The sequence below is a fragment of the Labeo rohita genome, chromosome 20, assembly GCF_022985175.1.
Source record: "Labeo rohita strain BAU-BD-2019 chromosome 20, IGBB_LRoh.1.0, whole genome shotgun sequence".
NCBI lineage: Eukaryota > Metazoa > Chordata > Actinopteri > Cypriniformes > Cyprinidae > Labeo > Labeo rohita.
In genome coordinates, this window is record NC_066888.1 from 5782338 (window position 1) to 5798668 (window position 16331).

A 16331-nucleotide genomic window follows, 5' to 3' on the forward strand; every position below is an offset into this window, starting at 1 on the left:
ACACATCTATAATTTTTCTATATCTTCACAATCCCAAGGGGCCCAATACTGACGCTGTTTGCATAGTTTAGTACTATTATCTGCCTGTTATGTATTTATGTTGAGAAAAGGTTTTGCGGTTGGGGATTGTGTTAGATGCTCTAAAATATAAAAATATAAAGGAGAGTTTTCCCAAAAATGAAAATTCACCTATATGTCATTCCAAACCTATAGAAACAAACCTCTTGCGTGTAAGTTTGAGCTTCGAGTTTGACGTTTGTATGTCAGTTCCAACACTAGCCACGTTGACTTGGGCACTTTTTGTTACAATAAAATAATGTACATGAATGGGAAAGTCATTGTCTAATGGTTGGACTAAATAGTTGGACTTGTAATCCAAAGGTTGCAGGTTCGAGTTGCAGGTCCGGCAGGGATTGTTGGTGGGGGGACTGAATAACCAGTGATATGTCATAAGCTTCAAATCCAGTTAAATCTTTAGATATGCACACATTGTATGAATATACAGTTTCCCAGTGTTTTTGCATACTAACCATCCTCCTTTTCTTATATTTAAAAATCAGACTTAATATTTTGCTCTTTTGGTTCCTAAGCAGAAGTCAACAACCACATGAAGCTTTGTAAAATGACGCTAATATTAATCAAGCAGTAAAAACAAGACATTTGCAGATGAGAGTTCGAAGAAAGCACTTGTGGCACAAGGTTATTATGCACCACTTCACAGAAGTTGAGTAAAAAAGTATTTTTGATCGACAAAACAGTCAGTTATTATATTTAACAACAACATTGTCTCGTTCTGTGCGTTATGCATCATTATACCATTTCTATCTCATTGTACTTGCACAGAACTTATGTTTCTTGAGGAAAACATTTCAGGAATTATCACCATATAGTGGACTTTAATGGTGCTCACAAGTTTGAACTTCCAAAATGCAGTTTAAATGCAGCTTCAAAGGGCTCTAAATGATCCCAGCTGAGGAAGAAGGGTCTTATCTAGCGAAAAGATTGGTCATTTTCAAAATAAATTGACAATTTATATAGTTTTTAACCTCAAATGCTTGCCTTGTCTCGTCTCATTAGAGTATGTTGAAAAACATCTCACTGTCTTCCCCAACTTCAGAATCGTCCTACATCACCGCACAGGGTTGCAACTAAACTCTGCAGGGCTGCGGCCCTCCAGGACCGGAGATTAACACCGCTAGTTTAGAGCCCTTTGAAGCTGATTTAAACTGCATTTTGAAAGTTCAAACTTGGGGGCACCATAGAAGTCAACTATATGGAGATAATTCCTGAAATGCTCTCTTCAAGAAACATAATTTCTTTACGACTGAAGAAAGAAAGACATGAACATCTTGGATGACAAAGGGGCGAGAAAATTATCTGCAAATTTTTGTTCTGGAAGTGAACTTCTCCTTTAATGGATTCAAAAAAAGTGTATTTCACTCCTCTTACCCTGACTGAAATTTCTGATTGAGGTGTTTACATTAAGCATATTCATTTAGATTGGACAACCCAAACTCATGGCAATTCGTACATATTTTACGAGGTGGCTAATCTTGAGTCAGGTCGTAATTTTTTTTTTCGTTTTTTGCTCAATCGTACATAATTTACGAGTTCCCCAACTGATATGAATTCATAAGAATGACCTACCCCTAACCCCGCCTGTAAACCTACCTGTCACTGGGGTCTAGACAAATCTTACAAAATCGTACGAGTGAGGCTGTAAAAGTCATACAATACGTACACACTGGTCTCGTAAAATACGTGTGAATTGTTCGTGAGATACCGTTGGACTGGACTTTTAAACTGACTGTAATTGGAATACAGTGCTCCTTGTAAACACACCTTTTTCTGTAAGAAATAAAAGCCAAAATGTTTATCATATAAACTGTCTTTTTAGAAGCATTGGATTAAACTGCTAGTTTTTTCTTTTAATCTTTTCAAGTGTCAAAGTTTTAGTGTAATGGACTTCCAATGGATGGACAGAAATCACTCAATCTCTATTAATTTGTGTTTCTGAAGATGAACGAAAGTCTTATAAGTTTGGAACGACATGTGGGTTAGGTAAATGATGACAGAATTTTCTTGAAAGCAAATTTAGAGTCTTGTTTGTATTTATTAGCTGCAACAGTGGCTGGTTTAATGGTTGGGTGATTTGGGTTCCAGATTTAGCTAAATAAGTCATTCCAGCCTTCATGGATTTGGTTGTTAATGATCCATAGCTTTATAGGTGTAATATTTTCTTCATCTCCACAGCTGCGTGCTGCAGTTGACTGTTGGTCCTGTGTAGGAACAAGCCCACAGAGAGAAGCAGCATCATTAATCTTTGTTGTTCAGGGTCAATCTGCAATCTCATCTTCTCTGCCACAGAATCTGGCTATATGAGGAGTCTTTGTGTGCACTTTCTGGGTGGGTGAGTCACTGTCTGAATGCTGCCAGCTATTTTTGGATTTGAGGCGAGACACAAAGCCACTGGGTTTACAAAGAGGCTGTCACCATCTGAGTTGATTTTAATGACACAAACCTAAAACCGTGAGGGAGGTTTACCTGTATCCCAATGGAAGAGCGTGGAGTCTTGAGGTATTCCTCTGCTTTGGACACCAGGATGGCCTTATCGCAGGTCTGAACGGAGCTGTAGCTCCCCGCAGATGTGAGGCGCTTGGATGCGGTTTCCATCGCTAGGGTCACCGCCTTCGCACTATCCAGGCTGTCGGTGGAGTTGTAGATGACCCGACCGAGGCTATCCGGTGCCCAAAGCCCTCCCCGTGATGGCCGACCCTCATGGTACGCGTCCTGCGTCGACTCTGTGCTGCTCTGGGCTGTTACAGAAATCAGCGGCTTAGTGGTGGATCGAGGAGGAACGGGTGGAGGAGTCTTCTTGTAGTCAGGTGTATATGTCACTGCCACTATAATGAAACAGAAGAACAATATGTTAGATTTGAGGAAAACTAAAGCACTTTCAGGAGTCGGTGTGCTAGGCATTTAATTGTAAACTTCAAAATAATAGCTGTAGACGGTTTGACCACAACAGAGCAGTAAATCAGAGAGAAAAGCACCCTTCAGCAGAGTACAGCACAACTGCTGTGGCTTCAAGCTACTTCCATCTCATATTGTAGTAGCCTGACCTTCTTTCCTTTATTTGTGGATATGATGTAAACACACATTAGAAAAGTGTGCAGTTTCCTATTAAATCCATCCCAACAACTCTAAAATGTACTATAGGCTTGTAATGTAAGCAAGAGAACACCACAACCTACCAGGATAAATCTTTTGCAAATGGAATAATGTGTATAATGAGTAAACTGAACACTCCAGCGCTTGAAGTGAGCTGGTACTCTGCAGTTCTGTGCTCTTGTGTTTACAATATCTGTATTATTCATGCATCCCAGCAGCTCTTATAAACTGCAGATTTTCTCTTTTGTTCCTTCTGGACAATGCAGTCTCACTAGACAAAGACTGTTTGTCTTGCAAGCCAATGTTTTGACTGTCCACATTAAATCTGATGCACACTGTATCTTAATCTGACAAAGAATAGTTCATTCTGATTTCAATTTAAGGGATGTGTAGAGTGGAGCAATACACTGTGCATTAAAGGTATTAGTTTGGCAAACGCATCTCATTTACTTGCAACTACTACATCTTCCATGAATGAAATTCCTGAATATGTTTAAAATATTCAATGTCACAACTGTTTCTTCTCGGCAAGCAGATAGGTTACACTTTATTTCAATAGTCCACTTTAGAAATTTTACTAACTGTAAGTAACTTTGTAACTGCATGTCAACTAACTCTCATTTGAAAATTAGTAGACTGTCAGAATATGGTTAGTAGAATAAGTTACTCATAGTTAGAATGTCTAAAGTGGACTATCAACATTTTACCATTTTTTTAGGGTTTCAAGCGCGTGGTACTGAAACCCTGTTGTAATTGTTAGAATGGTTGCGGACCAGCGATCTCCATGAAACACTGATCATGCAGACTAAACTGTAAGTTGTAGAGACTTGACACTTGAAGGGATGGTAGTACTCATGCAATCTACAACATCACCAAGGCTTGCCCCAATTGGCTTGATGGGGGACTACAGCGAACAAAAGTACAAACTAAAACGTCTATCGCAGCCTCAAGTGTCTTATGTCAATGGAATCCTTGACTCATGGTGGAAAAAACTGCATGCCTCAGATTCGATTGTGAGCCTGCTAAAGTGTCGGGTATTTCACATTTTTTGAAAAACCTACTTTTGCAGGAACCAAACCAGTGCAGTAAGATTCTCTGGAGAGTGAATATCAATAATTAAAAAAAAAAAGTTGTATTTTCAACTCACCATCGCAAAGTGACGCCAAAACGTTTGAAAGGGGCAGGGCCACTTTTAGTAAAATGCCTATAAATCCAGAACAGAATGAGATATCTTCGCCAAACTCAGAACATTTATGTAAGAGCTCAATCTGAGGAAAAAAAAATAATGGAGCTTGGCCACTTGGTGGTGCTATTAGAGGGGAAAAAACTAAAATGACCACCATTGGCTGACACTTTGAGCACCTGTTAGACAAGGTTAACAGAGGCTGGTCTGAACAAAACTCTGTGGGCCTTTTCGACTCATGATCCCAAAGGTCTGAGTGAAATTTGAAAAAAACTGACCACAGGAGGGGGCGATATTGCTTTTTTTTTTTGTCCATAAACGACTGTATGTTGCACGTTTGTTTTTTAAACACAGTGCGATATTCTTATCTTATGATAGTCCTCCTCATGCTGGACAACTTTGCCTCTAGAACCACTGCTGTCAATCAAATAATTTGTTAAAAGATTAAGATGTCAAAAACCTACTCTTGCAAACGAGTCCTAGGTTTTTTGCTCAATCTGGAAAAAAAAAAAAAACTGCAGTACAATTCTCTGGACTCTCTAGGTCAATAGTTATCAAACAATTTTGAAATTTACTCTTTGGGAGGCTATAACAGCATCATTTAGAAAAGGGGCTTGTCTAAATTTACCCAAAATCCTTATAAAGCCTAAAGAAAAACTCAAAACTTCACAAAACCTGGTGAGCACACAGGACAGGTGATTCTAAACAAGCATGCAAAGTTTTAAAGAGATCGGACCACAGTTGGTGCTATTAACAGTTCAAAAGGACTTAAAAAATTTTCATGGTAAATTACCTGGATTTGCCAAAAATGCTTTTTAAATCTATACCTTTTAAATGGTTTAGAAGATTTGGAGCAACCCATACATGGAAAGCAGGAAGCAGAGAGTGTGAATCATTCAAGTGTAATGCCATATACAATTCCACAGCAGTTGTCAGTTAGTCTATTTTGCTACAGTTGACAGCACTGAGATGATGTGCTGCTGGTCTCCTGCTCCGGTCACTTCTGTCTTATGCAAACCAAACCTGCTGCTAATCCAGCTTGATTCTTTGAAGGCAATGAAGCCTTCAAAGGATAAATGCTTAAAAAAAAAAAAAAATCTAAAGAAGGAATTATAAACCCATCACATGACTGCTGTATTTGCCAACATGACAAAATACCTTAGTGTGATTAAATGTAACAATCTACATATGAGGTGCCAATCAAAACCATAGGCTGCAAATAGCACACTATTATAAAACTGCTGAATGAGTCACAGACTGAAGGGAAAAATGTGGGAGAGAGACGTGCGAATCATACAGAGGAGTAAAACACTTCTAAAAATAGAATGTAGGATTGTATAAGAGAGGAGCACAATAATCCATTCATGACCTGTTGTGTTGATGCTCTGTGTCATATTTCATTGTGTCACCAGCATGTCGAACACTTCATCAGCTGTGATTAAATATAAAAACTCCCAGAGCAACAGAATATGACTCATCTCTGCAACCACTCTCTGAAAGCGTGGATGATGTAAAACTGAAGCGTGTCATTTATCAGATGTTAAAATATTTTCTCCTATATGCTGATTGATTTTATATCTTATATCTTTTATATGTTTTCTCCCTGCATTCTTTTGAACCTGTTGCAGGGTTCATTATACAGTATGTTCGATCTCTTCTTCAACCAATGGCAGATGGTTGAGGCATGTTCAGAAAAGAATTTATTTATTTTTTAACAAAATAATGCTAAATACTGAAATAATAATATATGATATATTTTATTTAAAAAAAAAAAAAATAAAAATGAAATAATAAATTCTGACTTTATAACATGCAATTGTGAATCATTAAGTACATTATTAAGAACATAGTCTGTTTTCCCCTCAGAACTGGACTTTATATTTGCGAGCGCATATTGCGAGTGCATATCTCATAATTCTAAAAAAAAAAAAAAAGTCAGAATTGTGAGAAATAAAATTGCATTTGTGAGAATAAAAAAGTCAGAATGGCAAGTTATTATTTTGCAATTCCAACTTTACAGGTGCATCTCAATAAATTAGAATGTTGTGGAAAAGTTCATTTATTTTTGTAATTCAACTCAAATTGTGAAACTCGTGTATTAAATAAATTTAGTGCACACAGACTGAAGTAGTTTAAGACTTTGGTTCTTGTGATTATTTTGGCTCACATTTAACATAAAACCCACCAATTCACTATCTCAACAAATTAGAATATGGTGACATGCCAATTAGCTAATCAACTCAAAACACCTGCAAAGGTTTCCTGAGCCTTCAAAATGGTCTCTCAGTTTGGTTCACTAGGCTACACAATCATGGGGAAGACTGCTGATCTGACAGTTGTCCAGAAGACAATCACTGACACCCTTCACAAGGAGGGTAAGACACAAACATTCATTGCCAAAAAAGCTGGCTGTTCACAGAGTGCTGTATCCAAGCATGTTAACAGAAAGTTGAGTGGAAGGAAAAAGTGTGGAAGAAAAAGATGCACAACCAACCGAGAGAACTGCAGCCTTGAGAGGCTTGTCAAGCAAAATGGATTCAAGAATTTGGGTTAACTTCACATGGAATGGACTGAGGCTGGGGTCAAGGCATCAAGAGCCACCACACACAGACATGTCAAAGAAATTGGCTACAGTTGTCATATTCCTCTTGTTATACCACTCCTGAACCACAGACAATGTCAGAGGCGTCTTACCTGGGCTAAGGAGAAGAAGAAATGGACTGTTGACCAGTAGTCCAAAGTCCTCTTTTCAGATGAGAGCAAGTTTTGTATTTCATTTGGAAACCAAGGTCCTAGAGTCTGGAGGAAGAGTGGAAAAGCTCATGGCCCAAGTTTCTTGAAGTCCAGTGTTAAGTTTCCATAGTCTGTGATGATTTGGGGTGCAATGTCATCTGCTGGTGTTGGTCCACTGTGTTTTTTGAAAACCAAAGTCACTGCACCCGTTTACCAAGAAATTTTAGAGCACTTCATGCTTCCGTCTGCTGACCAGCTTTTTAAAGATGCTGATTTCATTTTCCAGCAGGATTTGGCACCTGCCCACACTGCCAAAAGCACCAAAAGTTGGTTAAATGACTATGGTGTTGGTGTGCTTGACTGGCCAGCAAACTCACCAGACCTGAATTCTATATGGGGTATTGTCAAGAGGAAAATGAGAAACATGAGATCAAAAAATGCAGATGAGCTGAAGGCCACTGTCAAAGAAACCTGGGCTTCCATATCACCACGAATTGAGGCAGTAATTACAGCAAAAGGAGCCTTTACCAAGTATTGAGTACATATACAGTAAATGAACATACTTTCCAGAAGGCCAACAATGTTTTTTATTGGTCTCATAAAGTATTCTAATTTGTTGAGATTGAGAATTGGTTGAATTTGTGTTTTTTTTGTTAAATGTGAACCAAAATCATCACAATTAAAATAACCAAAGACTTAAACTACTTCAGTCTGTGTGCACTGAATTTATTTAATACATGAGTTTTCACAATTTGAGCTGAATTACTGAAATAAATTAACTTTTCCACGGCATTCTAATTTATTGAGATGCAACTATATTTCTCCTGTAGTTGTGTTTATATCACGCTATTCTGAGAAAAAAAAAGTCAGAATAGAGAGTTTATATTATGCAATTCTGAGAAAAAGTCAGAATTGTCAGTTTACATCATGCAATTCTGAGAAAAAAAGTCAGAACTGTGAGTTTATATCACGCAATGCTGAGAAAAAAAGTCAGAATTGTTAGATATAAACTTGCATTTGCAAGAAAAAAGGTCAGAATTACATGTTATTATCTCTCAATTCTGACTTTATTTCTCACAGTTGTGAGTTTATATCATGCTATTCTGAGAAAAAAGTCAGAATTGTGAGTTTAAACAGGATTCTGGTTTAAATTTGGATTTAGCCTATGAAAATTTGCCAAACAACAGTAAGTTCACACATCTTCAGTCCTCACTGAATGGTTGTAAAAATATGAATTTGCACGTAAAGCCTACAAATACTGTGGGCAAAAGTACACACGCATTTAACAGTTCTACAAACTCTTGAAAATCCCCATGTGTTTGAGTGTGAAAAGGGTTTTTTTTCTTAGATCTCTGAGAAAGCTATGTCTTGTTAGCTTGTAAAAGCACATCTTAAATGGCCCAGTTCTTTTAGCTGAAAGCCCAGTGTGCCAATGAAGGGCTGCTGACTGATTTGGTGTCTTGGCAACAGTTATCAGGGGGGTATCAAATGCCACACAGGTGCTAAACACAGAAACAAAGATAGTAGGCATGATCAAAACCATCAGTCACTACTGGAGAACAGAACTGGTTGTTAATTGTCTTGTACAAAGTGTTTGCAATATATTCCTTTAATTTATTGATTGTTTTTTTGCCTTTTTATCATACATGATCTGAAGTAAAATAATCATTCATTACATTAGCTTAGATGCATGTGTGTTCTTCATTACAAACATGCACTCTGGGAAGACACACTTCTGTTGCTGAAAGCCTCAGGCTGTATCCTGAGATTTCAGCCTGCTTTGCATTACTGAACTAATTACACACTAATTACTAATTAACATATTTGATGCTATGGCAGTGTTAATGTGATAGGTGTTTTGCCTAAACTTGTGCATAGCACATAAGGTTGTGAACTGAATCTTGAACTGTTTATCAGCGCATGTGTTAAGCTGCGTGTTCTGCATCTTAATGCCAGCTTGAATGAGTTATAAAACTTTCAGTGTGACTGTTTAATCAACAACAGATGTTCAGTCCCCACTAAAATCAGCTATTCAGTGCATGTGGTGCATGATGAGAGACAGTAAAACAGCAGCCCAGTGATATAAGAGCAGATACTCTGATAATTTGTGTACAGAGCCTTATCAGCATCAGTGACAAAATTTCCTTAGAAAACAAGCTGAGTATCAGCTGTCATTTTTGTTTTGCTTTGTTTGTTTTGTTGTTTTGCCTTGGCTTGCTTTGCTTTACTGTGTTTTGTTGCTTTGTTTTTTTGTTTCGTCTTGCTTTTGCTGTTTTGCGGTTTTTCCTTGTCTTTACTGTTTTAATGTTTCATTGTTTGCCTTGCTTTTATGTTATTTGTTTTGTCTTGCCTTGCTTTTTACTTTGTTTGCTTCATTGTTTTGCCCTGCCTTGCTTTGCTTATCTGTTTTGTTTTGTTGCTTTGCTTTGTTGTCTTGCCTTGCCTTGCTCTGCTTTGCTGTCTTTTAATGTTTTGCCTTGTCTTTCCTTTGTTTTCTTTAGTTGTTTTGCCTTGTCTTGCTTTGCTTTGTCTAATTGTTTGCCTTGCCTTGCTTTGATTTTTTTTTTTTTGTTTGTTTTGTTTCTTTTAGTTTAATTTTCACTTTTTTGTCTTGCCTTGCTTTGCTTTTTGTCTAGCCTTGCCTTGCTTTGTTTTACTGTTCTGTTTTAATTTGTTTCATTGTTTTGTTTTGCCTTTTGTTTTATCGTGCTTTTGCTTTGTTTGTTTTGTTTTGTTTCTTTGTTTTCTTGTTTTGCCTTACTTTGCCCTGTGTGGTTGTCTTGTTTTGCCTTGCTTTGCTTTGTTTTGTTTCATTGTTTTGCCTTGCATTTCCTTGCTTTGGTTTGTTGTTTAGTTTTGTCTTATCTAGGATTGCTTTTTTTTTTTTTTTTTTTTTTTTTTTTTTTCGTTTTATTGTTTTGTCCTGCATTTCCTTACTTTGCTCTGTTTCATTGTTTTGCCTTATTTTGATTTGTTTTGGTTTTGCTTTGGCAGTCCAGACTTCAGATCAGCATGCATCGTCACTGTGTGGGAAAGGCTAGCTTTGACATTTTGTTTTGTAATTCACGAGAAAAGGTCACATGAGTTCAGAGGACATAAAAATCAGTGAGGGTCTGAATATACGTGATGCTTCTGAACATAAATGCACTATGTGGTATGGCTTCACTGGGATGTGTAGCTTTACCTGGAGTGGGGGTTTCTGTTCGATCCACACCACAGGCAGTAGGGAGACGAAACTGGATCCCTGAAAAGAACAAATGTTATTAGTAGAGCTCGAATAAATCAGTCACTGCACCCTGTCTCCCAACATTTCATATTCATTAAAATCAATAAGACATTTTAAATAGTGAACAGTATTATTCAATATGACACCAGTTATTTGGGTCTCCAGATATCGTCACTCGTGCATTGTCTTATTAAGTAATTAAATGTAAAGTAAATGTTTACAAAAGCCAATTAAGCTATAATCAATGGTGTCAGATTGTAAAAATGAACAAAGATACATACATTTCACAAGTCACATGTATTTAAAACCACATACAGGCCAGAACATTTAGATATGAATACAAAAAATTGGTGGTTGGTAGAATTTAGCCAAAATTCTTGCACTTTACTAAGCACTTATTCTTTATGATTTTCTTACCATTATCTTTAATTTGTCCCATGATGCAAATATTAATTTATTTCTACCCTTGTGAAAATAGTTTTGCATACTTTAAAAAAGAGCGTCTATTTTGGAAATAATATATTAAAAATCTGTATAATTAAATGCAAACATTTTTTTTTCAGATACTTACTTGCAGAGTAATTGCTATTGAATGAAAGTGCATTATAGTTAAAATTAAAATTAAATGCAAGTTGCTGAACTTTAGAGTGTTTTTTGACTTAATATAGTCAAAATTTGCCTAAATATAGTTAAAATTATAATAAAGTAATTTTATTAAGTTTTATTAAAATTAAATATTATATAAAGTGTTTTACAAGTGCTTTACAATGTTAGTCAACACATCAAAACATATGTACTTCTACAAACCATGACAAAAGATTATATATATATTATATCATTTAAAATGTACTTTAAAGTATTACAAAGTTCACTTTTTAAATCATCAAAGTAAACTAGTTTATATCATGTATACAAGATTTGAAGTACACTACTAGGACAATTAAGCATGCTTCTTTTTCACAAGGGTATTGTCTTTTCCAGTATGCCAATTAAAACCAATTAAAATAATGCCCAGATTCAGTTCATGTAAATAGTATCAATATATATTCCATCAATTGTACTGATGTATTGTCCAAAAAAAAAAAAAAAAAAAAACTGCAGCATTTAGCGCTTGGTCATTTGCCAACTTGGTAAGAAAACCATTGAAAACCAAATCAATAGTATGTACATGTCAATACACAATTTCATTTTATTACACAATTTAGAATTAAAATGATATTTTAAAATTGAAGGAAATTCAGAAATTAAAATGAACAATCAAGGCAAAAAACCCCCCCGGCAAAAATAAAGGCAAAAAGTATTTTAAACTTATTTAAAATTAAAGTTTTAACATTGTATGAATGAATTAGCAAAATACTAAATATGTTAAATGAAAAAGTCATTTTTATGAAAAAAAAAAAAATGTGAATCACTAAAAAAAACTAAATGACATTACAATATGAATTTCTGTATGATTTTTGTCTCAAGTCTATTAGCAATCAAAAAAATAAATAAATAAATAAATAAATAAATAAATAAATAAAAAGTTCTAAGCAGATAATTTATACATGACTACATTTACACAAAAAAATACAGTCTAAATGAAATACACAAGGTTTTGGATCAGTATCAGATTTCAGTTCCAGTGTTTCCATAACTGGAAAAGGGGTTAAAATTCACCATTGTGCCAGGTCATTGACTGAAGATTCCAGTAAGAGCGTTGCTTGATCCTGAACGTTTCGTCTGGGTCGTCCTTATCATGTGTGCATGGACTCTGACAGTGTGGAAGGTGATATGCTTAACAACTGTGATGACATGGATGAAGGATGATATGAGACACAGGAACAAAAATAGGCCTACATCAAGACATTTGCACCAAAATGTTTACCTAATGGCCTAGTTGACAATAACTTCATAAAATTACTTTTTTTATTAAATGTTTCTCGTCAAAGGTCTGAAGTGCACCTACTTCTGCAAACAACCTCTACCAAGCTTAAAGTATGCAACAGTATGTAAACTGCAAAGATAAATGTTCCAAAAATTAATTTGCTGCAATATCACATGACCAAGATATAAATACACACACACACTATGTATGTATTTGTACCTTAGGGTACCGTCCCAGCAACAGAACTGTACCTTTTTTTTCTGAGAGTGCACTGTATATACACGGTATATACACTGTAGCGTACAAGTAGTGCACAAGTAGTAGGCTAATATTCTATATTAAACATAATAGTTTACTAGAGGATAGTTCTGGTTCTTACATCTGTTTGGATGTGCAGTGTTCAAAACCACTGAAATAATAAAAAATAACTTGCTTGACATTTAAACAGCCTTCAGTTTTTACACAGATCTCACACGTATGTCTGCAAGATGTCTGTTAAAGATATCTTGATCTGGAATGCATCTGCTGTGTACGAACATCTGACAGACGACTTTCAGATGTCAGTTTTACATACATTCTAAATCATAAACATCTTAAAGACATCTATAAAGACGTCTATTTGACATCTGATAGGAAACGTCTAATAGACACATTGCTGATGAGCAAACACTCTAAAAAATATGTCTTGCAGACATCAGATAGACATCTCTATGATGAACATGTGCTTTAAGGGTACTTGATGAAACAACTCCCACAAAGCACATATACATAAAGATACCTTGATCTGGAATGCATCTGCTGTGTACAAAGGTCTGGCAGACGTCTTTCAGATGTCAGTTTTACATGCATTCTAAATCATAAACATCTTAAAGACATCTAATATATGTGTATTTGACATCAGATAGGAAGCATACAAAATACGTCTTGCAGATGTAAATGCAGACATCAAATAGACGTCTTTGTGATGTACATGTCCTATCAGGGACTGTTAACCGCAAAATATCTCACCTAACCAGAATAACTCCACCAACTGGTAAAATCATAAGTGATGGTTTCAGGACTCCCTACACAGGTAGTAAAAATGTGTGTTGTGTGAATAGTGCCCATTAAATTAGGTACATGAAAGACTTGGCCATCAATTGTTTCAGTACAGTCTAACATTAACATATTGCTAAGCTAAAAACAGCATAAGCATGAAATAAATAACACAGATATTTGAGTAAAACTTATTTAGAAACTATTTTATATAGTTGATGATATATTGTAGCGTTATTTAGAGAAAAAAAAGTCATAATGTTACTTCTCTGAGTTTTGATAAATTTCTCTGATTCTAATAGACTTGTTAACATGTTTAAGCGATACATGTGTGGTGGATCAGACATATGGTGAATGAATTAATGATTGAATAGATGGCTTGATACACAGGTAGGTAGATGGAGAGAGGGATGTCACGTCTAGTCCATCAGAACCTTGGAGGTGGAGGACGAGTTGACACACCTCACCTCTTGGTAGAGATCTTAAGTTAGAGCCTGATGACCTTTTTTTCCTCAACATACATACATACATACATACAGTGGCAATGTCCCCATGAATGCAGAGTGGATGTCATCATAGTATAACACTCTTACTAACATAACATTGGTCCCCTGAAATAACAGAAATGGGAACGTTTATGATGCTTTGGGGAAACTTGTTTTCCTTCAAATACTGAAGCCTGATTTGTTAACATTATGCAGCTGCACAAACCTATGGCATTTCAGCACACCAAAACAGGCAGAGCCGACAGCCTGTATAAGTTGGAGCTGAATACTGCTTCATCAGAAGCGTTCAACTAAGAAGTGGCACCATCGACTCACATGCAGCTGTACAGCATGGCAGGGCACACAATGCTCATTCCCATTATCTCAGGGAACTAAGGTTACATTAACAACCAGAGCGTTCCCTATTGAAACGGTCTCTCACGTTGCATTTATGATGCTTGGGGGAATAATGTGCCATAGCAAAGGTAGATGCAACGACAGCCAGCTGCCTTACAAATATCCCCAATGGAAACTCTGCTGGACCAAGCCCAGGAGGAGGCCATCCTTACTAAGGCATAAACCTCACTGAGGGCTGACAGAGTACACTGAGGCGTAAGCCAGGGCTTTTGCATTAACTATCCAATGGGATAATCTCGGTTTTGTAACTGCTCTGACTGCAGAAATTGCCTAGAATGCTTCACATGAGTCCTGACGGCCCAGACCAGGCAAAGTAAGTTAAGCAAAGTGCTCTGAATGGAGTAGAGAGCATCTTAGAAATGTAGCCTAGCTTGGGTTTGAGGATGATCTTGCAGTCATTTGGACCAAACTCCAAACAGTGCTCACAGAGAGAGCTTGCAAGTCACTCACATGTTTAAACAATGTAAAAGATAGCAGCAGGGCAGTCTTAAATGACAGGGGCCTTAATTCAGCCACTTTAAACAGTTCAAATGGAGAGCCTCGAAGGGCCCTGAGGACCGTAGACCATGAGGGCCATGCTGGCTAAGTCTCCTGTCTTACCTCAAGAATTTGACAATTAAATAATTTTTTTTCTGTGTATTGGCCGGCCATGAGAGTATGGTTTGTCGCAGTAGCTGCCACATATACCTTGAGCATGGAAGGGGTGCACCCTTATCCAACAGTTCTTGTAGAAAGGACCGAATGTTCACTACCTCACAAGAGGATGGGTCTTAATTTTGGACTGCGCACCACTTGAAGAAGACAGAACATTTAAGGGCATAACAGTGCCTTGTAGATGGTGCTCTGGCCTCTGCTGTAGTGTTGGCCACTTTTCGGGGAGCTGCAAAGGCTCCCGTCGAGGGAGCCACACATGTAGGCTCCACAACTCCACACAAGGCTGGGGATTCCCCAGGGAACCCCTCCCTTGAGAGAGGTCTTTCATCAGCAGAATCGGCCAGGGAGCTGTCGATGACAAATGAACCAGGTCTGGGTTTTCCCAGAGTGGAGCCACCAGTAGAACTAAGCATTGAGTCTCTCTGATCCGTTGGGTGACCTGAGGGAGCAGAGCAACCTGGGAAAAGGCATACAGATGGGCCTTGGGCCAATTGTGGACCAGTGCTTCCTGCTCCTTAGAGAGTTGGGCAATGAGAGTTGTCTTCTGAAGCGAAGAGATCTACCTCGTCCTTCCTGAAAATCTCCAAAATCATCTGAACCGTTTGGGACTGAAGTCTCACTTCTGTTGCCCTGGGACAGCATGTCCACTCCTTAGTTCAGTCTGTTAGGCACATGCACTGCTCCCAATGAGCCTAGGTTGCACTGAGCCCATAGGAGGAGGTGTCTCACCATCTTGTAAAAAGACCACAACCTGAGGCTGCCCTGTCGATTTATGAAGGCTGCCACTGTCATGTTGTCTGAATGAACAAGGACATGGTGTCCTTTCTAAAGGCTGGCGGGAAAGTAGGTGTTGCTCCAGGTTGGACCAGGAGGCAAATGCCGGGCTGCCCTCACACAGCGCTCCCCAAACCGAGTTGGAGGCATCTGTCATAACAACCTTCCTTCTGGAGGTCAGTCCCAATTGGATGTCTGTCTGATACAAGCAAAAGGCCTTTCCAAGGGGCCACAGCTGAGACACAGCAATGGTCCACCTTGAGGCAAAAATGCCCTAGATGCTAGACATGGGATGGAACACAGGCTTTTAGGCAGTACTGCAAGGCATGCATGTGGAGCAGGCCCAGTTGTATCACAGGGGATGCAGCTGCTATCAGGCCCAGGATCCTCTGGAAAGTTCTGAGGGGAAGTAAACCCATTATTTAAAAAAAAAAAAAAATTAGCCGCTAAATTCTCTGTAAGCATTCGAGCAAGAGCCAAGCCCACATCTGGACTAAAAAGAGCCCAAGAAGCTCCAAGTGGCTGAGAAGCAGTGACCTGTGAGCACAGAGCTTGTGTTCTGACCGGAGCTAAAACTAGCCAGTTGCCGAGGTCATTCATGAAGTGCATTCCTGTCTGCCTCAAAGGAGAAAGAGAGACGCATCTGTGCACTTGGTAAAAGTTTGTGGAGCCTGGGACAGTCTGAATGGAAGGACTGTACACTGGTAAGCCACCCCCTCGAACATCTCAAGAACAGTCTGTGATGGGGGGGCTATGTGGATTTGAAAGTAAGCATCTTTCAGATCC

General features: G+C 37.9%; 1 protein-coding gene across 4 annotated transcripts in view; it reads right to left on the reverse strand.

Annotated features, from left to right (window-relative positions):
* Positions 1-16331, reverse strand: part of LOC127183058 (disks large-associated protein 2) — a 159710-nt gene that overhangs the window by 21998 nt on the left and 121381 nt on the right. For all 4 annotated transcript variants that reach the window (XM_051138865.1, XM_051138864.1, XM_051138867.1 and 1 more), the window contains 2 exons: positions 10272-10331; positions 2545-2903 (listed from right to left, as the gene is read on the reverse strand). In XM_051138865.1, the coding sequence (XP_050994822.1) occupies positions 2545-2903; positions 10272-10331 (419 nt within the window). The remainder of the gene's footprint in view (positions 1-2544; positions 2904-10271; positions 10332-16331) is intronic.